The 25,455-nt window shown below is 37.7% G+C and overlaps 1 protein-coding gene across 2 annotated transcripts in view; it reads left to right on the top strand.

Annotated features, from left to right (window-relative positions):
* The first annotated feature begins 5,578 nt into the window (after positions 1-5,578).
* Positions 5,579-25,455, top strand: part of ANGPT1 (angiopoietin 1) — a 267,927-nt gene continuing 248,050 nt past the window's right edge. Inside the window, exon 1 of one of the 2 annotated variants that reach the window (XM_033202711.1) lies at positions 5,579-6,416. In XM_033202711.1, the coding sequence (XP_033058602.1) occupies positions 6,120-6,416 (297 nt within the window). In that variant the 5' untranslated portion in view covers positions 5,579-6,119. The remainder of the gene's footprint in view (positions 6,417-25,455) is intronic. The other variant, XM_033202712.1, reaches the window with a different exon arrangement.

Genomic DNA, 25,455 nt, shown 5'->3' with positions numbered 1-25,455 from the left:
CTCTTTTAGCAGCTCTGCCTGACACAGAACCTGTAAACCTCTCTAGCTCCAGTCCCCCACTTCTAGATCTTTCCCTGAGTCTCTTAATCCCTTCCCTCCTTTCTTAGGTAGAGCAAATTAATTCAGTCCCAGTGGTTTCGAACTTGCATATCTATAGTTTGAAACCAACTTACCATTCCTATAACCCCAGTACTTGGGGAGGCCGAGGCTGGTAGTTTGCTTGATTCCAGGAATTTGAGACCAGCCTGGGGAACATGGTGAAACTCCATCTCTACAAAAACAAAAATTAGCCAGGCATGGTGGCGCATGCCTATAGTCCCAGCTACTAGGGAGGCTGAGGTAGAAGGATCACTTGAACCTTGGAGGCAGAGGCTACAGTGAACTGAGATCATGACACTACACTCCAGCCTGGGTGACAGAGTGAGACCCTGTCTCAAAAATAAAATAAAATTAAACCTACTTAACACACAAGACACCTAACAATTACCAGAAATCTCTCTCATCAAAAGGCAGAGGAATATTTATATAATAATTTTTATTTTCCTCACTACCTATATGCCTCCTGTCTTCATCCCACTTGCTGCAGTGTTTCCAGCTTTTTGTAACATCCTCCCAGTTAGTATGGGAGTTCTAAATGGATGTTTTGCATGTACTCATGAAGTGCCTTCAGTTACCAGGTGATATCCTCCATCTTCTTCTGTTTTTGGTTTTGTCCCCTGTGATATTTCCATCTGTTGTGGATACCTTTGCTGCCTACATAGTTGAGTGAAGGAGTCTTGGCTCTGCTTCCAGGAACTACAGCCAAGTGCCTTCACTCCTTTTAGATAGAGCTGCCACTTCTATAGCCCTGATGATAGTCTTGATCCCTAAAAGTGCCTGAGCAGAGCCATAGAATATGGGACCCTTGCTGTGCTGAACCACATTGTGTTCAGAACACAAAGTAGGAGAATACTTTCCCACCCCTTTTTCCCTTATAAGTGGTTGTATAAAGACCAGAGGAGTATTTCTTTGAATCTCATTGCCTGGTGGTATTTTTGAGAAATAAATACTATTTTTTTCATATATTTTGATTTTACTGTAGACCTGGAGTGATGATCAAGATATCTAACAGATGACATGGCATAGGACCAACCATGTAGAATATTTCTAAAGTATAACCTGATTAATCAGATTGGCTGTTGGTAAGCACATCTAATCATACTGGTGTAACCTGGTTTAATATTATCCCTGTTTTGGAAGATCATAACATGAATCTGTGAAAGCCGTGGGTTTCAGAGGAAAGGGACTTCTGAAGGGGGGAAGTCACCATGTTGTTCCTGTCCCCTAAATTCTAAGAAATATTTTCTCAATATTGAAGTATTGTCATACACAATATAGCTCAGTGGGAAATGAATGTGAGCCTCAGAGTTAGATGGATTGAGGGTCAAATTCCTATTCTGCCTCCTAAGATATCATAGATCCTGGGCAATTAACCTCTATGGCTCCACATTTCTCGTCAGCAAAATGGGAACAATAGTATATAATATTACATAATTATGGGGGTTCTGTAAACATTCGATGAGCAAATTATTTGTTAAGGGTTAAATAATACTATGAATTATTATTGCACTTTGCTCTTATGTCTAACTAATTCTTTTTTTTTTTTTTTTTTTGAGGCGGAGTGTCGCTCTGTCGCCCGGACTGGAGTGCAGTGGCCAGATCTCAGCTCACTGCAAGCTCCGCCTCCCGGGTTTACGCCATTCTCCTGCCTCAGCCTCCCGAGTAGCTGGGACTACAGGCGCCCGCCACCTCGCCCGGCTCGTTTTTTTTTGTATTTTTAGTAGAGACGGGGTTTCACCGTGTTAGCCAGGATGGTCTCGATCTCCTGACCTCGTGATCCGCCCGTCTCGGCCTCCCAAAGTGCTGGGATTACAGGCTTGAGCCACCGCGCCCGGCCAAAATGGGAACAATAGTATATAATATTACATAATTATGGGGGTTCTGTAAACATTCGATGAGCAAATTATTTGTTAAGGGTTAAATAATACTATGAATTATTATTGCACTTTGCTCTTATGTCTAACTAATTCTTTAGAATAAGTTTGGCTTTATCCTCAGTTCTTTATGCCTAGGGATTCTAGGCAAACTCACCCAACAAATGCAATGAATGTGGCCAGTCATGTAGTAACCAGATAGAGAGTCAGGAAGTTGCACCAATTGAGTCATTAATCAGCTCATTCATTTATTTGCTTATTCTTTCATTCCCTCAAACAAAGTGCATAGTGAATGTTGAGGAATCAATGATGACAAAGAGAAGATTACTTTAGCAGCTCACAGCAAAAGGAAGAGACAGATTTTAAAAAAAGGCAACAATTAGCAAGCAACGTGAGCAGTGCAGTTTTGGAGACATGAAGAGAAGGTTATTGAAATTTAACACAGACAGCCATTTATTGGACCTGGAGAAATTAAGAAAGCTTTACCAAAGAATTAGCAAAAACTGGTTCTTAGGACAGATTTAAGTACATGAAGTTCTGGTATAAATGGCTCTCGGTCCCTTTGGAAATTTCAGAATGAGTGGGACATTTACTAGGACTCTTTGTAGATATGAGATCAAAACCTTAAAGCCTACACTTCCTTATTCTAGAGTTCTAATAAAACACAAAGTTTTGGGTTCAAGCTACCACAGAATTCAATTGAATAGAATTGTTTAGTTCTTTAGAAATATTTTACCCTTCATGGAGGTTTGGTAGATGAATTTTAATTGACTTGTTCTTATTATTTGCCTATTATTATTATTATTATTTATAAAGGGTCTCACTCTGTCATACAGGCTGGAGTGCAGTGGCAATCATGGCTCACTGTAGCCTCAACCTTCTGGGCTCAAGCGATTCTCCCACCTCAGCTTCCTGAGTAGCTGAGACCACAGGTCCTGGCCATGCCACCATACCTGACTAATTTTTATTTTATTTTATTTTGGGTAGAGACAGGGAGGGTCACCCTATGCTGCCCAGGCTGTACTCAAAATCCTAGGCTCCAACGATCTTCCCACTTCAGCCTCGCAAAGTGTTGGAATTACAGGCATGAGCCATTGCAGCCGGCCCTACTCTCTAAAGTTTAATGCACCCTGAATTGTGCCCCATTTCTGAATAATCAACGACAAACAACAGTGTTGCTGTTGCCTAGATGCATGATCCCCAAAACATATTATCTTCAGTGTGTCAGTATCCTTAAATGTGCCTACAGTCTACTTAACTGGAGTTCCAAAAACACAGGAGTCAATTCTGTACATCCTTGGGTTTTCTCATTGCTTAATAATCATCTTCAGACATTTTTTTCAGAATGATACTAGTATTTCCAGTGTTATGGTTTGTGGCTGATTTTGTTTTTCTGGAAAAGAAATAAATCAGTCTCTACATTTTTCTCTGTCTCTTTGTCCCCCGACCCCTCCTTTTTTATTTGCATTTTCTTAGTTGTCTACTTTTCCCTCAGGAAATTGTGCATTCCTGCTTTTTATTTATTCTAGTTGCGAAAATTCACATGGATATGGACACATAGATGCACAGAGACACACACGTGGAGGAACAGATTTTTAACAGTCTGGGCTGTTTAAAAACACAGGAGCACTTTAATAGAAACCTCACCACTCATCCATTAGTCTTCTGCCAATTTTCTACTGTATTTAGTTCTTCACAAAACACTTCTGGTCTCAGGTTTGGACTCTCTTCTTTCCATGGATAATTTTCAAATCAAACATTATTGGAAAGTGTTCTTAGACAATCTGCATTTTGCCAGTGCACTTCATCTTTGTGGCTGTGCGTAGGTTACCTGTCACTGTGTGTGTGTGTGTGTGTGTGTGTGCGCGCGCGCGCGCACGCACTCACACTAGAGAACGCCTTAATCGCTTTGGAGAGATGCACTGGTTTTTACAGTCCTTTTTCTTCTAGGTACGTCACTTCTCCTGCTTTAGGACTGTAAATCAATGCAGCTGGAGCGCTTTTGAAATTGCTTTCATTCCTTCCAGAGATTTCCAAAAGCAGGCTGGCTTGGTGGTTTGAAACAGGCTGAGTCCGTTTGCCTGAGTTCACATACTGGCGCCATCACTTGCCAGCTCTGTGAATTACATCCTGTTAGCCTTTCTGTGACTCAGTTTTCCCATTGATCAATTGGGGTTAAACATAATATCCATGATCTTAGGTTTGTTGGAATGATTAAATGAGATAGTGCATAAGGAGTGCTTCGCCTGGAAACAGTAAGGTCTTAATGCATGCCATTATTATTGTTGCACAGGAGTGATGCATGACTCAATGAGGAGACACGCAAAAGTTCAAGAGGCTGCAAAAGTGGTTCAAATATTTTATTGCTGTGTTTGGCATAACTTGCTTCCATATCTGTCCAATCAGAAATTTGTTATTTAGTGTGGAAAGGACTGACGAATCTCGGCAAGGTTTCTCTCCCCAAGTAAATCGCATTAGTTCTGGAATTTGTTTTGACCTCTCCTCTAACTTCTCCTTAAATGCCCATCTCTAAGCACTACCAACCTTCACCCACTGCCCTGTTCTCCTTCCAGGACATGGAGATGACAGCTGTGGCTTCTGTTTTTACACCATGACTGCAGTTGCCTAAAAGCCCTCCCAGTTCCTAATGAAAATCCCAACTCATAGTTCATGTTTTCTGCATCTAGTAAACATCTCAGAGCCATTCCCTGAATTCTAAAATTATCACCTCTTTATATTTATGGGTCCCTTTGTTCAAAGGTTTATACGCTGCCTTTGGGAAATCATCTTCTGATAATTTTTCTTTCTTCCTTCACAGAAGCACAGAGATGTCTCCTGTACAGCCCATTGCTGGCTGTTAGCACACCTGATATATGTGTGTTTTCACATGATGTGTCTGTGCAGCCACAGGAGGTTTTCATGTAAACTTCCATACCAGTGTTAAAGACAGCCGTAGCCACCAAAGAGATTCTTGTAAAATATAGGATTAGGATACACCACAGGAATTAATAATTCTCAAGCCACTGCTTTAAATTGTAGCCACATTGTTTTTGTAGGGAAGTTGCTCAGTTTATATACACGGAACATGAAGGGTTGCATTCTGATCAGGACACCAGTTTCATTTAAGACCCCTATACCAAAAGGTACTTAGATAATCCTCTTTAATATGCACATACTATATTGCTTTGTGCAACATATTGCTTTAAGCAACAAATGATGCTAATTTTCTTGCTAATTTGATCCTCTATTTTCTTCAACGTCTAAAAGTCTAAGTGAATATAATGAAAAAACACCCTCTGTAAAAATTGTTATTTTACATATTTTTCCTCAGAGTCAAGAATACATGTTTTTAAAAGACATTTAATAATGATACGGGTTTATCATTCTCCATCAAAAATAATTTCATTGGACATCATGCCAATTTTCTTCTTAGGGTCCCTCGACTAAATAGTAACTTTAAAAACATACTGCTAGTTTGCTGTATTTTAGTAGGTCAGCATGCACACCAAAAGTATTAAGGTGGACTGCTCTATTTATTGATTTGCCATGAATCTGCTAAAGGCTCAAGGCAATTGTCTGCGGAAGGGGGCGGGAAGGCCATACATGATCGAGGTCATGCGCATCTAGCCAATTTGTAAGACGATCCTGCCGCCTTAAGCCATCAGCAATCCTTAGCATAGGGGCACACTCACGCATTCCTGTCAAGTCATCTTGTGAAAGGCTGCCTGCTTCCAGCTTGGCTTGGATGTGCAACCTTAATAAAACTCACTGAGGTCTGGAAGAAAATAGCAGATCTGAAGCAGATAGGGTAGAGGAAAGGGTCTAGAATATGTACACGCAGCTGACTCAGGCAGGCTCCACGCTGAACGGTCACACAGAGAGGAAACAATAAATCTCAGCTACTATGCAATAAATATCTCAAGTTTTAACGAAGGAAAATATCATTACAGTGAAATAAAAAATTTTAACATTTTAGAACAAAGCTAACAAATGGCTAGTTTTCTATCATTCTTCTTCAAACGCTTTCTGTGAGGGGGATAGAGTCAAACAAACAAGCAGTTTTACCTGAAATAAAGAACTAGTTTAGAGGTCAGAAGAAAGGAGCAAGTTTTGCGAGAGGCACGGAAGGAGAGTGCTGGCAGTACAATGACAGTTTTCCTTTCCTTTGCTTTCCTCGCTGCCATTCTGACTCACACAGGGTGCAGCAACCAGCGCCGAAGTCCAGAAAACAGTGGGAGAAGATATAACCGGATTCAACATGGGCAATGTGCCTACACTTTCATTCTTCCAGAACACGATGGGAACTGTCGTGAGAGTACGACAGACCAGTACAACACAAACGCTTTGCAGAGAGATGCTCCACACGTGGAACCGGATTTCTCTTCCCAGAAACTTCAACATCTGGAACATGTGATGGAAAATTATACTCAGTGGCTGCAAAAAGTAAGTGATTGCTTTCAGTTTCTAATAGCACGGAGCTTTTTCCGTTCTTGCACTGCAGCTAACTTAAAGTTCCTTAGGGGCGCATTTGTGTGTTTACCTTTTGCTCCAGGGGGGCAGTGTTTGCAATTGCAAGACGGCTGTCTGGGTTTGGCTTCCTGGGTAAGCCAAGCTTTGGGGGCTTGCGCAAGCCTATGAATGTGTGGGGGCACCCCGTGTGTGTGTGTCTAGCCCTGGTAAATTTTATGACATTTCTGGTTTCTCTTGTTTAAAGTTCAGCATTAAGAGTCTTTCTGTCAAAACCCTACCTTAAGAAAGAAAGCATGTATCTCTTAAGCAAGTTGGTGAAAAATAAATAATCGTAATGACTATACTAATTAATAAGATCAAATCGATTTTGCACCAGAAAATTTTGTGCCACTGGGGTGGCAAATCATCACAAAGTATTTTTTTTTTTAACCTTTAGTAAAATTAACATGAAGTGAGAGTAAATATAAAATACAATATTTGGTTGGAGAAATTGTATATTTATGTAAAGGGAACTGTTAATTTCAGCAACTGGTAGAATAGTAGAGGACTGATTTCTGTTAAATATTTTTTCTTCTGTCCTTGAGAAAAAAAAAATTTAAAAAGATACATTGTAATGTGAACTGTCAGAAAGGGCTTGCTTGCTCACAATGAGAACACGCTGGCTGTAGAGGAAGACATGCACCTGCAGATTTGGGCTGAACGCAACATGTAGTCTCTACTATATTCCTGAAATACCTCCCTTCTCAGGGCATTGTAGTTACAGAGACAGTACCTGGCGAATTTAAGTATCCATGTTATTTTATGAATGTTAATGTCGAGTATGAATGTAATCTCAATTTATAGAAATCAAGTTAAATAGTTTATACAGTTATTTATCTACAAACCATTTAAAAGTTTTTGTTGAAGATATGCCTATTAAATTATGAACACACTTCTGCAATTCATTCTGTCTTTGCACTCTGTTTAATAATAGGCAGCCGAGAATAAGTATATTCCACTGACTATGCCACTAGAATGGAGGCAATGTCCCAATTTGTGAAAAGCTTCTCTCCCTCGTTAATGGATTCACTTGGTACATAGAAATAGGTATGCAATCAGGCTTCTTTAAGTTAGTCTGTAAACCAGGCAATCCCTTTAAAAAGATAAAAGATAGGGAAAGGACAAATGCTCTATTTTGTTCCTGTGTGGTCACACTCGCTTAGGTCATCGCCTGCTGAATCATGCCAAATAATAGTTATTCTACTTTTTGTCCACTAGGGACTGAACTAAGATCACTGTTATTTTATTGGACACATTAACTGGAACTTAGTAGTTCTACAGTTTCCAAACCTGATAATTGTAATCTTTCTATTACAGACTATAGGACTGTAATACGCAATCAGTAGGTAGGTAGAAGAATAAAAAGCAAACAGAACTCTCAGTTTTTTTTCAATTGTAGCTTAAATTTTAGGCACTACTTTCAATAGTAGTTTATAATAGGATGTTTGTATTTTTCTTTGGTAAAACTTATTTCCATTGTGAACAAATGATTTTGGTTGAATAGCTTGTTATTATTCTTCAGTACACCATCCATATAGTTTTTAGTGAGAATTCAATCATATATTAGTCCGGATTCTTTGAGGGAATGGGGAGGAAAATTTAGTCCCAAGTTACCCTGAATGATGTATTCTACCAAAAACGTAATGTTTTGTTTGCTTAAAACGTATAATCAAAATAGTGATTCAAACATAGTAACGCATATTTCTTGTTGCTATGCAATTATTCAGCAGTGACAGGGTAAACACATAATTCTGCTGGGCTTAAATCATGCACGTGTTTCATATGTTAATTTATTTTGCAAAATAAATTTGATTCTTGTTTGCATTGTTCTTGGTCAATGATTATGGGATAGCTTTCAGATTATAGCCAAGAATAACTATTAAAATGTTCTTTGGTTACATTGACCCTTTCAAGTGTAAATATCAAGCTGAATATATGCTGAAAACGTCCCTATTGGTATGAGTCAGAGCAGTGTGGCTTGACTATTGTCAGTTTAAATTTGCATATCTTTTGTCATTGTCAATGTGATTGGAGGATCAAGAAACTAAATAAATGCATTCAGCAAAGAACTTGCTAAAGGCTTTCAAAAGTTTCCCTTAATTAGGAGTTTTCTTCACTCCAAGTTCTAAACTTCATGTGATATTTTGATTCTGATAATAGAAATGGGAATCTTTTTACTGTAACTATTTGGTATGCTCAGCACTGCAATTTGTATTACTTCTATTTTGATTCCAAATAGTTGCCATAGGCGGAAGCAATACCCTGCAGAAACTGAGGCTATCAGTGTATGTAAGTGAAATTAATTCCTCCATTTATTCAGCAAAATAATTAATCAAAGCATAGTGATTATTATGCAGCTCATGGCATCGCTCTCAGGAAAGGTTTTGAGGCAGAATACATGTGTTATCAACGCTAAATGAAACTATATGATAATTATGTTAATGCATCCCCTTCCATGAAGGGAAACCTCCTTCCTCAACTTTTCTGGTCTTGCAACTGAACAGGATGAGAAGCAAGGCATGCAAGGGGGCAAATGATTTCTCAGTCACCATAAATACTGAAACTGTTATGGCACTGCTTTCTTGATGTGATGGATTTAATTCAAAGAGATCAACTTTCCACCATCACTGGTTGATTAAAATGAGGCAGGTTGATAGCATTATTGTGAATTCTCAGACCAGGAAGAGTGGTATGAATAATATGCATCATATTATAGTGGTATGAATAAAACTATGCATCATAGTTTTATTTTGTGAAACACCTGGGTGTGTTTCTGGGTTTTATCTCTTCTATAATATAGCTCTTTTCAGAATTATTAGCAAGTCATAGTAAATACCTGAGAGTGACCAGATCTTAGGTAAGTAACAATAAATACAACTGGCCCCAGTGTCTTTGTCACTTTCTTATGATCTCTTCCTACTTCTCTATGACAGGGAAACATTTAGCCCACATCCTGTGCTTTGTGAACTACTGTTTTCTGTCTCCACATCTCAAAAAGTTCCCAAAGATGTACATTTAAAATATTTAGATTTAAATATGTATAATGTTCTAGGATTTGGGGAATCCTTAGAAGATCTGTTTTGCTTTTGCCAAATGGTGTCTTTTTTGGTTAAACATTTAAATAAATTGAGTGGATAATGCCTTGTAACAGAAAACAATAGTCTATTTGCTATAAATATTTTACACTAGCTCAAATTGATGACTATTAATGGAAAATATAGTTATGAATTGCCATCTAGAATATTTTAAGAAATACAAAGATTTTACTGGACTATTTAGCGTTTTTCTATTGATGACATTTTTTGGTTAAGGATGTCCTCTATTTGCAGATTGTATTCTTTTCTTCAGAGTTAAGATTTGGAATGCTATTACCCAAAACACATTGATGATGATGATTTTTTTAAACCCCTATATTACATATATATTAATCTCTATTAATATCCACTAGAATGTGACCTCCACGAGGCCAGTGACTTTGTGTGTTTGTCCAATGTCATATCCTCAGTGCCTGGAAGAGTATATAACATATTTATAAAATAAATATTTGTTAAATGAAAAAATGAATGCGTTATCTATTGCAATCTGCACTTTGCTGTCTACCATCAGCATTTTATTTGAGGCATACACCTTATCTCCTCAATAGATTGTAAGTTGTCCTATAGGCAAGGACTATACCCTACAGTTATATTTGTCCTAATTCTAGTTAAAACAATATTGGGTCCAGAGTAGGTGATTATTAATTATTCAAATTATATTTAACCAGTGATCTAGAATCTCAAAAACTTCTCCAGTCACTCCAGTTCAACTTATTTTTTTTTTTTTTTTTTTTTTTTTTTTTTTTTTTTTGAGACGGACTCTCGCTCTGTCGCCCAGGCTGGAGTGCAGTGGCCGGATCTCAGCTCACTGCAAGCTCCGCCTCCCGGGTTTATGCCATTCTCCTGCCTCAGCCTCCCGAGTAGCTGGGACTACAGGCGCCCGCCACCTCGCCCCCCTAGTTTTTTTGTATTTTTTAGTAGAGACGGGGTTTCACCGTGTTAGCCAGGATGGTCTCCATCTCCTGACCTCGTGATCCGCCCGTCTCGGCCTCCCAAAGTGCTGGGATTACAGGCTTGAGCTACCGCGCCCGGCCCAGTTCAACTTCTTAATTATTCTTGAAGGGTCAGCTCTGTGGCAAGTTTCTCCAAGAAATCTACCCACATTCCACTTACTCTCCCAGGGCGAGTTCTCAAATGTCATCGCAGTACATTGACTGTATCATGTTAACACTGTACTTCTAAGTTGTTGTGGTGGTTGTTTTAATTATTTGTTTCTAGGTTTGTTTTCCCACCTAGACTGTGAGTTCCTCAAGTGTAGTAAATGTCGCTTATCCATTTTTATATCTCTGAACATGTTCATTAAGGATCTGGATTAATTTCTCTGTTATAGTAATAATCAGTTTTTAAGAGATCAAGTGCTCAAGTATACTATGTAATAATACAATTTAAGGTAACTATAAAATAATACAATTTAAGGGACCTTGTAACTACTTTAAAGTTTGCTTAAATGTTAGCACTAGGCTGCTTGAGGGTCAGCTAGATATTCTTTTGTGTGATAATGTTTTGTACTTCTATAAGCACAAGAACTTAGTATTTCTTGTTCAGTACAGTAGGGAGCCATTTCCTGCATACATCTATATAATATGTATATATCTGTATAATATGTGCATATGAGCACTTAATTATAATAATATACATCTATATAGTGTGTGCCCATGAGAACTTGACTATCATAATATACATCTGTATAATATGTGCACATGAGAACTTAATTCTCACTGGTATATTATTGTTTTGGTGGCTGGTGGTGGCTGTGCAACACTAAGTCAGAGACAATGCTCTTATGTTTTATTTTCACATTTGTGGGAACTTCCTAAACGTGTGAAATGGGTAGACATTGGCCGGGCGTGGTGGCTCACACCTGTAATCCCAGCACTTTGGGAGGCCAAGGTGGGCAAATCACCTGAGGTAAGGAGTTCAAGACCAGCCTGGTCAACATGGCAAAACCCTGTCTCTACTAAAAATACAAAAACTTTGCTGGGCCTGGTGGTGCATGCCTGTAATCCCAGCTACTAGGGAGGCTGAGGCAGGAGAATGACCCCAGGAAGCGGAGGTTGTGGTGAGCCAACATCGCACCACTGCACTCCAGCCTGAACAACAGAGCAGGACTCCATCTCAAAAAAAAAAAAAAAAAAAAAAAGTAGATATTTAATAAGTACGATTTTAATAGTTTGTCACTAAATGTGAAAATTTTGTCACTAAAGGTGAAAATAAGATACATGCACAATTTATGCCTACAGATTGGGAAAAGTAGCAGTTGCTGAGAAAGATTAATAGAAATAATTGTCTTTTAAATCGAGCTGGAGAAATGTCCCCATCAACTTCATTTGAAGAATAGACCCCTGATTTTCAAGCCAAGTAAGAGCCCTTCGGAATCTGTATTAACTTTTCAACAAATAATTAGGTGTTATTGTTTGCTTATTACATTTTAGAATCAAAAGATCCAAAAAACCCCTTTCAGCCCCAGAAGCTAGCAGTTACTGCTGTCACAACCTTTTGGCAAACTGTCTCCATTGAGAGATCTCAGGTTTTAGGGCTATGGCAAGTAGGTCCTTTTCTATGGGCTTCTATGGGCAATTACAGTCCTTCCTTACCCCTGACTCTACCATTTCACATTGAGCTTTCTTTTAATAGCACTCCTCTCATATATAAGTATTGGTTTAACAAAATTTTAAATGAATAAGAATGTCATTTTCCCCCTTAAAAATCCTTCTACAACTTCTCATTACATAGGAATAAAATCTGACTTCTTACCAGGAGGTCTTATATGGTCTGCCTCACACCTCTCACTGGCCCCGTCATTTACTACCTTGAAACGACATTCCAGACACTCAAGTGACATTGGCCTTCTTGTTATTTCTCCAATAGAGAGGCTCATTCCTGCCTCAGGGACTTTACAAGCTGTTTACTCAGCTCAGAAAATTCTTCCTCCTGATCTTCGCATGGTTGGCTACTTCTCTTCATTCAGGTCTTCACTCAGCAGTCTTCTCAGAAAATCTCTGAGCACCATTCCCTACCACCTTCCCCACTTTGCTGAGAGACTTTCTACCTTATTATGCTGTTTATTTCTTCATAGTATTTACTACTGCATAATGCTGTGTTAGATATTGTCAGATTATTTATTCTGTCTCCGCCTACTAAGAATGCAAACTCCATTAGAGCAGCAGCCTTGTCTATCTTGATGCAGCATACCTTCTACCTAGAAGAGTGGATTACACATGGTAGGACCTCAATAAATATTTGCAGAATGAGTGACTCTGCATTTTCATAGACACTATGCTCTATGAGGTACATCCTGTACCTGTCTTGTTGACCAGTTTTTATTTATTATTCTGTTTTATTATTTCTGGTAGCAGATTGACTTTTCTGGCACAATGCTTATAGCATAGCTGGCTCTATTTAGTATTTTTTAATAAATAGGGAAACAAATGAAGTCCATGAGCAGATTTGGACTATAATCAAATTGATGTATGAAATTTAGATGCAACTATATTTTACACATTACCTTTTTAACTACATAATGGCAGAAATTTTATTAATATTCCAAGTTTCCATCCTCTCTATCAAGGGTCAGCCAGCGATGGCCCTTGGGCCAAATCCTTCCTACCACCTCTGTTTGTAAATAAAGCTTTATTGAAGAACAACCACATTCCTTCCTTTATATATTGTCTTTGCATTTGTAAATAAAGTTTTATTGGAACAGAGCCACACTCATTCATTTATGCATTGTCTATGGTTGCTTTCCTCCTACAAAAGCAGAGTTGAGGAGTTGCAACAGAGCCTAAAATATTTAATATCCAGCCCTTTTGAGAAAAAGTTAGCTGACTCCTGCCCTATATTGCAAGAGGAATTAGTATTAATATTGGGACCATTGCAAGGTAAATTGTAAGGTTTGTTGTGTGGGAAAAAGATTGCCCTCCAGGAGGCCCAGTAATCTTCAGGTTCATGCCAGTTGGCAGAGAGCCTGACTAAGCCATTTCTTGGCTGGGTGTCTGGACATGCTGTGAGGTGACATTTTAGAGGCACACAGGCAAGGGAATTTCATGTCTTTTCTTTCTCCTGCCCATCATCACAAGAACAGGGAAATATTCCCAAAGCAGATACATATCAGAAAAGAAAAAGCACCTGGATAACAATACAGACCAGCAGCCTGTGGATAAACAAGTCTGGGCTACAGGGTCTTCTGTGCTACGTGCCTGTTTCATCCTGTTGGTTGTGGCATTAGCAAGAATGCTGATAAAACACTAGAGCCATTCTATTTTCTTAGAAATGGGGCTTCAGCTCAGCCTCTTATTAGAAACCTTTCCCCCCTGTCATTTGTTTTAAGTATAAACATTAGAAGTGTTCTCACTTGTGCAGATGATGAGAGGGGAGGAGCAATAAGTGGGTAGCTCAGCTACAAAACACAGAGTTTTATCAGCCCCTGTGCTATAATTTGCTAATTAAGGAGATTTTGTTTTCTTTCTGCCACAGCCTTGTCTCTGTGTGGAAACATTAGCAGATTAGCAGCCTTTTCCTGGGCATTGTCTTCTTTTCTTTTCTTTCTTTCTTTCTTTCTTTTTTTTTTAAGTACCACAAGCTATATTGTGTCATTTGCTTAGATGCACAACCCTAATTACATTCTGAGTCATCCTCGACTTTTGTCCCAATACAAGATTATCTTTGGCAGTGGAGTTGGGAAATTCCAAACCCCCTTTGGTTTTGGCTCCATGATCTGAGGGAGGGAGGGCATCTCGGTGTTTAAATCTTCTTACAATGTGTACAAAAGATGTGCCCCCTCTCTTATCAAAGAGGGTTTTAAAGAATGACGCCCTCCATGGATTATCTTCTCTTTACATTTGGAGGCTATTTCCATGTAGGGTCTATACCTGAATACCCTTCTCTAATTTTAAATATTAGAAGTGAGAGAACTTTAGGCTCATTTGGTCTCAGCTGTCTGCTCAAATAATCTGAATTTTTTCCTTCAAGCAAATGAAAAGGTAATTTTGAACAGAGAAAGTAGCGAATAATTTCATCCAGAATGCATTTAGGCCTATGAAAACCTTTTCTTTTGTCAGTAAGTACTGAAAAATATACAGTAAGATAACTTACTTGTTTATACTATATTACATGACTATGCAGGTCACTTATTAGAGGTCTATCTAGCAATGTGTTTCCTAAGTTTGTGTTGAACTCTTGAAAAAACATGCAAATTAGCACAGGCATCGAGATGTGTCTGAAGTAAATCAGCAGCTGAAATATGATTAAAACACAAGTGAAATGCGCATATCTTAAATCACTAGTAATATGTACCTGTAAGTGACCAAACTCACTGGCATCAGATAGGTAAACTTACTATAAATTTCAGTGAAATGGCTTATGATAATTTTGAAGGATGGCATATTGTAAAGTTTAGTGACATGTGTAGCTCTACTCATTAGGAAGGAGTATGCTTTATTGGTAGTCTCCACTTTGTTTCCGAAGGCTAAATAAGTTTAATTACAATGCTTCACTCTCCAAGATGACTGGAGACTTTCCATTCCCAGAGAACCAATAAATATTTTAAAATCTCAAATTATAGTTCTTCTTTAAACCCTTAAAGATGAAAGATAGCCCCAGGATTTCATAAAACATTTTAACAGTATTCTTGTCTTCACTCTTGATATAGAGCTGAGTAGATTAAAGTTCAATAGGTTTTTACTGTAGCTCAAGGTTTGCTGCATCCAGCAGGTCTTGACATCCACCTTATTTTAATTGCACAGATATAAGGGGTGAGAATTGTAACCTTATTACCAGTATTATCAGTCTTTTTGTTATTTTCTAATTCTACTCAGTTTTTAAATAATAAGAACAAAGGTATAAGGTGATAGTTGTTCTAATGCTTGTAGAATAAATGAATGGGTTTATTGAATAAGCTGAATATTTAATAACTTAAAATGTCAATAATAAAGACAGTATTTTTGAATCAATGAACTGATGAATTTTAAATAATTCTTGGCAATTGAACCTGATTTTCAAATGAATTATTCAGCAGAAGTTTAATATCTAAAAACAAATGGAGAGGTTAGAGAAGAAGTGGAGTGAGGACTTCTTCTAAACCTTCTCCCCTTGGCTCTCCAAGAGCATTCCTCAGGGCACCTCATATGTCCAAAGGAACATAGTTTCAAAAGAGCTGCAAGAAAACTTTCAGATAATCAAATATTAGGTAGAGCTGCCCAAACCTAGCTACTGGTGGGCACGAAGAAACATTACCTTCGATAGTTTGAATTTGTTGCCAAGCTGTTGTATGAACATCCAAATCTGCCTTACAGAAAGCAGTTTAAGGGTATCAGTGTGTAAATTTCAAAAACAAATGCAGATTGTTTTAGACTCTTAAAAATACTGAGGCCCACCCATGTTTCACGTGACACAAATTTGATAATAGACTACTCTTGGTTAATTAGCGGCAAATTGTATAATTTGTCTAATCCTTTAATTATACAATTGTATGATAATGTTTACTTACGTATTTTTACTTTAAGAATGTAGTGTATGATGATTGCTTCATATTGTAAGGGATACTATTCACTTCAAGCAGAATTCATTGTCAAGAATAGTGAAAGAAAATCTGAATTTCAAGGAGGAATTTTGATATTTTCAAAATTTCTCTGATGATTTGTTAGATCTACTTACCTAACCTTGTTTTTTTTAATTCTGCTACATGGCACTTACCAAGAATAGAAATCTCAAGAACTGCTATTTTCTTGTACACATGTGCCAGTATTTTTGTGTTTTTTAAGACACTTGTCCATGTTGTAAAGATGAATTTAGTTTAAACTATATAAAATAATCCATGAGTCCATTTTCCCAAATACACCTAAGCTGTGCTATATCATAATGTGCTAAAAGAGCACAACCAAGTGAGGCAGTCCCATCGATTTCGCTAGCTCTCTGGACTTTTTCTTTTTTTTTAGCAGATGAATGACACACAGCCACTTAACATACTGATGGTGTGAAGGCTCCAGTGTGAGGTCTTATATGAATTTATTATTAACTTTCTTGTTGTTTTAAAAATGAAAGTTCTAATATTTTTTCTGGCATCCAAATGGTTTGCTTTTTTCAACCCCCACTTTGCTCATTCTGCACATTAGAGACTTCTGAGATTAAAACCAGGAAAGCAGAGGTGGGAAGGCAGCCCTCAGACCAGGCAAGACAAAAAGATTGAAAGGGACCTCCCGGCCTGTCTGTCTTTTTTATTTCTCCTGTCTCTTCCATTATTCTTTTTAATAAAGTCTCCTGTGATCCTCCTCATGCTGGCCATGGAAGGGAGTGCTGCAAAGAGGATGGACAACAGGGAAGGCAAATGAACAGAGAGACCAGTGACTGTCCCTTTATTGGGACATGGGGGAGGGGTGACACAGTGAGGGACAGGGGACTATAGCAGTGTCAGGAGGACTGCTCCATGAGGGATGGCATGCGTTCTGTCGTGCACTTTTAGTATACGGGCAGGAGTCATAGAGCTTAGCACCTGCAATTAACGAAGGACATGAAACCAGTTAGTCAGTTACCTAATCAAATATGCACTTCAGCTAAGGTGGTCTACAAGGTACTAGGAAGATGCAAGAAATTCACTAAAACCCCTGTTGTTGAGAAGCCTAAACCCACTGAAACAAACTTAAAAGCAAGGACATTATTTGTGTCCACTATTTCCTATGACAAGTTTAACGATAGTACAGCCCAGTGATGAAGTGGGTCATGCCTAGAGTCAAACTGCCTGGATTTGAATGCTGATAGCACCACTGACTTGCTGTGTGACCTTGGGCAAGCTTCTTCACTGCTCTGTGCTGCAATTTCATTATGGGTGAAATTGAGGTGATAAGAGTATCTATACCATAGAGTTATTAAGCGCAAGCATAATTCACATAAATTACTTTGCACAAATTCTGTCACCTAGTAGGTGTTATGTAAATACTACTTATTACTAGGGGAAGTTCCAGGTACAGTGTTAATTAAATATTGAGCACTTTTTCAAAACTATTGGGACCGCTGGAAAAACTTTACATGTGTTAGTTCGTTGAATACCTCAAAAGCCAATGAGAGGTAGATAGTGTTATAATTGTTCCATGTGGCAAATGAGAAAACTGAGGCAGGCACAGAGAGTGGAAGTAACTTGCACAGGATTACACAGTACCTAAATTTATGGGCCAGCACTCAATCCCAGGCAGTCTGGCTCTATGACCTATGCTCTTAACCAAATATGAGATTAACTGCAGCAACGTTTGCCATTTCTCCTCTTGTCAATCATCAAACCTTAAGCCTATTTCTAAAAATCTTTTCTGTAGTTGTCTTTGTGTCTAAACCCTTAATTCTTTGATACTAAGTGTGTTGCCTCTTTCTCAAGTTCTGTTTCACACAGCCATTTGTCCCCATCCCCACTCTAAAGCTCCATGGTTAAATTGACGGTGGCATGTAGGCTCTGTTGCTGATTGAAGCACAATAGCTGATTCTCTCAGCCCTCCCACAGGCCTGTTAACAGACTGCAGAATCCTGCGTCTGCAGTCCCTACTGTGTATCTCCTTAGAAGCACCATCTCTTGAAGTTATAGAGTTTAATTGAGTCTGACTATTTATCTAAAAACTTCTAAAACACAAAGAAAGGCTTACAATTGCTTTACATGGGGTGAAGCTGCCTATTCTAAATATCTTCCATTCAACGCAATGACCTCCCTCTTGGATTTATCTGTAGGCAGTCCTGCTTGGAAAAGTGAAAGCTCATTCTGGAACTTAAAATATTATTTGCCTGCACTTCCTTTTCTGGGTCATTTGGAGAGTTGTAAAAATGAGAAGAAATGCCTTGTTTCCTTAGCCAATGACCTCTTATCTCACTTCCTATTTTATTTATCATTGTCCCTATTAATGAAAATATTCCTGGCATTTTGGGCCCAAGCCAAGAACACTGCTACTTGTAGACAATTGTGATAGTTCTTCCTCTCTTTTTGTCTGATCTTGGAGGCCTGGTCACTCAAACTTTGGGTTTTGAGACTTGCTGCTTCCCTTGCTGAGTATCAGTTGCATGAGACAGGGAGGCTCTACCCTAACTTCTCCCTGTCCATTCTTCTCCACAGAGACCCAAAGAGGACAAAGCAAGATGGGGACAAAAGAGATTTCAGTCATTCTTTTCACCCACCTTTGCATGGTGAGGTAAACTAAAACCTATTAAAACAGCACAACAACGAACAACTCAGCGCATATTCACTTGCTTGACCTGTGCTGTCTATTGAATGCTGAGCACAAGCAATGTGTGGTGTGTGGGCATTATAGGTGCCCAGTAGATACTGTTAGGATGTGTTCACGAATCAACGCACGCTGTATCGCTCAAGCTGCTTTGGGGCCACTATTTGGTCAGTGAAGTTGTCTGAAGGATACTTGTGCTAATGCTGAATAACAGAGACCTTTCCCCAATGTGCGGGAAGCTATTAAGTTATAGAGTACAATTTTCTCAATTTTAAGGGTTTCTCACTTCGTCGTCTCCATGTTTGTCATCTTCCATCTATTGTGTGTGATATTTGTCATCTCTCAGGAGACAACTGACAATACAGCAAATACATATTAAAGGAAGCTGGGAAGTGACCTCTCATGTTTAGTTGTACAGCTTGCATTACATGAGACAAGTGATTATCTCACTGATATAACATAATCACATGTTCTGCCAATGTAATTGCTATTGCTTTCTGTGCAAAATAATTTATCTGCAAAGACAGCAATGGATACTGGATGTTCTTTCACATAGCAAGTATGAAAATAACTTTTCTGCCAGACACAGTAGCTCATGTCTGTAATCCAGAACTTTGGGAGGCTGAGGTTGGTGGATTGTTTGAGCTTGAAAGTTCAACACCAGTCTGGGCAACATGGTGAAACCCTGTGTCAAAATAATATGCAAGAATTAGCCTGGCATGGTGGCTGGCACATGCCTGTGACTCTAGAGGCTGAAGTGGGAAGATCACTTGAGCCCAGGAGGTCGAGGCTACAGTGAGCTGGGATTGTGGCATTGCACTCCAGTCTGGCTGACAGAGTGAGACTATCTCCAAAAACAAAAAGAAATAAAATAAAGACATTTTTTAATATAAGGTATTAATAAGTTTACCTTGGTAAACAGTGTCATCACCCAAACAAATATTTTAATACATAGCAGGTATTATCAAACCCACTTTACAGATAAGGAAACCGAGGGCCACTAAAGTCAAATGATTTTTAAGAAGTTACATATTTACTTTGAGGCAGATTGAAGAATTTGAACCCATACTCTGAGTGGTTAAATCTGAAGCTCTTCACTCTTCTTGCCTCTTTCACTTTTCTTTCACAAATTACAATAAATTCTGAATGGTGGGGAGCAGGCAAGAGATTCAGATGAATGATGATGTCTTGTAAGTTTTGGAGAATCTATCCATACTAAATAACCTTCTTTGGCAATGAGAATAATTTACCATACATGTGTATAAATTGCTGTAAGAAGCCTGCTGTTCTTAGGGAAAATGCTTCCTAAGAATCTTTCCCATCCCAGCACAATTCTTAAAAAACTTTTACAAATATGTCAGAGGCAAATAATTCATTGCTATTTTTACTTTTCTTTTTAAATAAATGAGCTACTTAGACAAATTGCCTTAGTTGGAGTTATCCAGATATGAGTATACAAATAAAGATAATATTTTAAACTAGCTTATCTGTATTTTTGTTCAGGAACACTTCATTATTACAATATTAGGTTATATTTCTTGTATTTCTTTCAGCTAAAAGACAAATAAAAAATAAAATATAGTCAATAGAGAATCATTTAACATTTTATACATTAATAAATTGGGGTACTATTTGTAATATTCTGGGCAAGAGTCATTTAAAAGACTTTATGCCATGTATGCTTTGAATTTTTTTAAAAGTTCATCAGCGTGATAAGAACATGAAAAATGTAGTCATTGATCTCCAGTCTATGCTTAGAAAAAAAGAAAAGAAAATTAATAAACACTTGTGAAAGTGAAACTGTCAGTATCTCATACTGAGAGTCAAGATAAACTAATGGACTAAAGAGACCTTGGTTCAAACAAATGATTAAAGCTGACAATAAAAGTGGAAATCTCATACTCAGCTTTTCAACAAAGAAAGCTCTTAACTGAGAATTGAATATATAGAGGAACTAAGAAGACTTCCTGTCAAAGAGGAAAAAGAAATTTTTATTTTATGACTGTTATGTTTCATATGAGACTAAAGCTTACAAACTTTGAGTTCACAAATCAAACTTGTGCAATTTGCAAGGAAAAGGTCATTAGGGAAATGAATTACCCTGAACATAAATTATCTCTATATAGTATCCTACTATTTTGAAATGTCTTCCATTGAATCTAATTTTGAAGATCATGGTCAAAATGATATCATAAACAACTAAAGAATTCAAATAAACTCTGTAAGCCTATTTTAAAGTTTTTTTTTTTTTTTATGTTTCACCAAATATTTGAAAGTTCCTTTTCTGGTCAGATACAAAATTGCCTCTTGTGAAAAATGAGATTAACATATGTTTGTTCTTCCTCTGATTACTGGGCATTTGAGAAATCAATGACAAAGTGGTGATTTTCATCAGAAAGACACATCATTCTAACCCATTCATTCAGTGGAGGTATTTTGGAATCTTTAAGGAAGATATAGTTTAAAAAATTATATATAGTTTTAAAAAGTTAGAACAAAACACATCTAAGCCACCATGTTTGAGTAATAAAGCTATATAAAGAAATATAGCTATTTCTATTTAAATTTAACAAGGTAGAAAAAGTACAAGTAATAAGTAGAGAACAGGACTAGATGGTAAATGATTATAATAGCACTTCCTGTCTTATATGCCACCCTCTCATGAAGAGTTTCCCTCCCCTTGAATCGGGCTGGGTCATAAAAGGGAATTGCGTTCCCATCTTGTGCACTACAGTACTCATGTCCTGAGCTACTGCATTAGAAGTCCATCTACCCGAAGGCCATAGTGTTGTGAAGAAGTCAAGTCACATGGAAAAGGCATGTGTAGGTGCTGTGGGTAGTGAGTCTCCATATTTGAGTCACCTCAACTTAGGCTCTAGACATGTGAGTAAATGAGCCTTCAAAGCTTTCTGGTCCCCACCCATTGCACTATCTCTAGATTTGGAAAAGGTCTGGAACATCATGGGGTAGAAACAACCCATCCCTACTGTTCTGTTTCTGAAATCCTGACTCATAGAGTCTGAGATCACAATAAACATAATCAAATAGTTGTTACAAACTACTAAATTTGGAGGGTAATATGACGGAACTTCAAAAAATTTATGGAAGGAAATAATTGAAAGATAAAAATGAAAATATAAACTTTATTTCTTAACGTAAGCTCCATCAGGTTCAACTCACTCATGTAAGCCGTGATACCAGCCATTTTAGTCCATCCCTAAAGAACTGAAGGTCCAGGAATTTAATCATATCAATGCAGTATTTTTTTCATTATTAACTGAAGGGAAATAAGTACCCAATATGGTTTGGCTGTGCCCCCACCCAAATCTCATCTTGAATTATAGTTCCTATAATCCCCATGTGTTGTGGGAGGGATCTCTTAGGAGGTGATTCGATTATGGGGGCAGTTTTCCCATGCTGTTCTCATGATAGTGAGTGAGTTCTCACGGGACTTGATGGTTTTTTAAGGGGCTTCCCCCTTTGCTCAGCACTCATTCTATTTCCTGCAGCCCTGTGAAGAGGTGACTTCCACCATGATTATAAGTTTCCTGAGGCTTCCCCCGAGAAATGTGGAACTGCAAGTCAATTTAACCTCTTTTCTTTATAAATTACCAAGTATTTCTTCATAGCAGCATGAGATTGGACTAATATAGGACCTTTTACAGATTTTCTTTACTTCTTTTTTTTTTTTTTTTTTTTTTTTTTGAGATGGAGTCTGGATCTGTTGCCAGGCTGGAGTGCAGTGCTGCAATTTTGGCTCACTGCAACCTCTGCCTTCCAGGTTCAAGTGATTCTCCTGTCTCAGCCTCCCGAGTAGCTGGGACTACAGGAGCCTGCCACCACACCCCGCTAATTTTTTGTATTTTTAGTAGAGATGAGGTTTCACCATGTTGACCAGGATGGTTTCGATCTCTTGACCTCGTGATTCACCTGCCTTGGCCTCCAAAAGTGCTGGGATTATAGGCGTGAGCCACCTTGCCTGGCCCCTTTTACAGATTTTTTAAAGATTAGGAAACAAAAAAGTCAGAAAGAGCCAAATCAGAACTGTGAGGTGGATGCCTAATGCTTTTCCATGGAAACTCTTGCAAAATTGCCCTTGTTTGATGAGATGAATTAGTAGCATTGTGGTTGTGAAGAAGGACTCTGCTGAAGTTTTTCTGGCTGTTTTTATGCTAAGCATTGGCAAACTTTCTCAAAACACTCTCATAATAAGCAGATGTTATGGTTCTTTGGTCCTCCAGAAAGTCAACAAATAAAATGCCTTGAAGATCCAAAAAAAACTATTGCCGTGACCTTTGCTTTTGACTAGTCCACTCTTTCTTTGACTAGACCACTTCCACCTCTTAGTAGCCATTGCTTTGATTGTGCTTTATCTTCAGGATCATATTGGTGAAGCCATGTTCTATCTCCTGTTACAGTTCTTCAAAGAAATGCTTTAGGATCTGAATCCTCCTTATTCAAATTAAAATTTCCATTGAAAACTCTGCTCTTGTCTACAGTTGATCTGGTTCAATGGTTTTGTACCCATGAAGTTGAGTGGAAAATTTGCTCAATTTCAATTTTTCAGTCAGAATTGTGTAAACCGAATAAATTGAAATGACTGTGATGTTGGCTGTTGGTCATGCTGTTAGGCATTGATCCCCTTCAGTTAGGGCATTAACAAATAAAAAATTCTATGCATGTGCATAGTCTGCTGCTGCAGGCTTCATCTTCAACATTTTCTTGTCCCTTAAAATGAGTTATCCATTTTTAAACTGCTGATTACTTTGGAGCATTGTCCCCATAACATTTTTGTAAAACATTAATGATTTCACCATTCTTTCAACCAAGCTTCACCATAAATTTGATGTTTGATCTTGCTTCAATTTTAGCAGAATTTATGTTGTTTTAATAAGGGCTCTTTTCAAACAGATACCTTATTCGTCTTAGTGCCTCAAATTAGATCCTGTTCAGACAGGTTACAAGTTAGTATGAATGTATTTTGGTGCAAAAATTTTTAAACCCATGCATAGTTTTTTCATAATATGCACTTTCCATGAACTTTTTGAAGATCCCTTGTATATTAAATCAATAGTAGTGACTGGAACAGTCACCATTTACTTAGGCATACATGTAGGGCCTAATACTATAACAAGCATTGAAAAACAATGTGTTAGACCTAAAGTCTGCCTTCCAGAAGATTGCATTCCAGTAAGACCTATGACATGGATAAAAATGTCATAAGTGTTGGTTTTTAGGCAATTTTTATTGCCTCTCTCTATTCTCAAAAAGTTAACTATTTCAGTTTCACATAAGTTTAGTAAGATGTAATAAATATAACTGGAAGACTGCATATATTTTTGTGCTCCTTTGAGTAAAATGGTTGTTAGTATTTTTATGTCTACAGAATAGTATTTTTAAAAGCTTCATAGACCATCCACACTCTGAATTCCACAATATCAAATTGATGTACTATATAGTTTGTGTGATTCTTAATGTTTACATTGTTTGAAATTTTTCTGATCACTAAAAATCGTAAAAATCTCTGGGAATTTGGATTTTTGAGAATCTAGTCATGAAGTTATTTTATAACTCTATACTACTTAACCTGTCATGTTTAGGCTGTAAGTTTGAATCCAGATGTTTCTGAAAGCTGTTACTGAGCATGGCTGACTGGTGATCTCTCAAACGTAAAATGAGTTAGCACCATCTGTTCAATTCCCAGTGGTTTGAAATTCCTGCAATAAAATCCATCCCAGATTTTCCCCTTCTTAAGTGATGAGCATAGAATCTGGACTTGAATGAAACCGGTATAGGAACATTCTTTAAATATACGAGGTGCTTTGCTTATTACATTATATATTGGTTGAAACTTTTTGGAAAAGAGCATAACAGTGAATACAAAGAACATAGCTATTTTCAAATCTTTTGACTCAATAATCCAATTTCTGGGAATCATTCCCAAGGAAACCATTTAACAGAAGGAAAAAGCAACATATACGAACATGCTCATTGCAACTACCATAGCAGGAACACAGGAAACAATAGGTATTATTTATTTGGTACTTGTTTTGATACCTTGCACACATGATCTCTAATCCCCAAAACAAACAAAAAAACTGAAAGATAAACATTACCCACAAGCTTTGAATGAGGAAATCACATACAAGCTCCCACAAGCAGCAAATGGCAGAACCGTTAGACACACCAGTCTGGGATCCTCTGTGAAAGATCAAGTCTTCAGTGACCCCATGACTGCAGCTGTTAAAGTCATATTTTAAAAAGAGAAGATGCCCACCAGATGTTGTGTGAACAGGTGGGTTATATACCTGAATAATTGAAATAATAGCTAATATTTTGGGCACGTAGTATGAACCCAACTCTGGGACAGATACTTTAGGATATTATTTTATTTGATTCTCACAACTCCATACACACTATTATTGTCCTCAATTTATAAAAGCTGTATGTATGTTATAGCACTGAGTTTGTGTGTGGGGTGGGTGGAAGATCACTGTGAATCTGTAAGCATGAACATAAAACTATTGACAGGGCACATACCCAAAACATTCACAATGAATAATTTTTAATGAAAGATATTAAAGAATTTTAAAAATTTTCTCTTTTATGAAGATTGTGTGTATTGTACAATATAAGCATTGCCACTTTTATAATCAAAGAAATCTCTATTTTTTTTTTTTTTGAGAT

Source organism: Trachypithecus francoisi, unplaced genomic scaffold (genome assembly GCF_009764315.1).
Source record: "Trachypithecus francoisi isolate TF-2019V2 unplaced genomic scaffold, Tfra_2.0 Lachesis_group7, whole genome shotgun sequence".
In the NCBI taxonomy this organism is placed as follows: domain Eukaryota; kingdom Metazoa; phylum Chordata; class Mammalia; order Primates; family Cercopithecidae; genus Trachypithecus; species Trachypithecus francoisi.
This window is presented reverse-complemented; position numbering and strand designations above follow the sequence as displayed.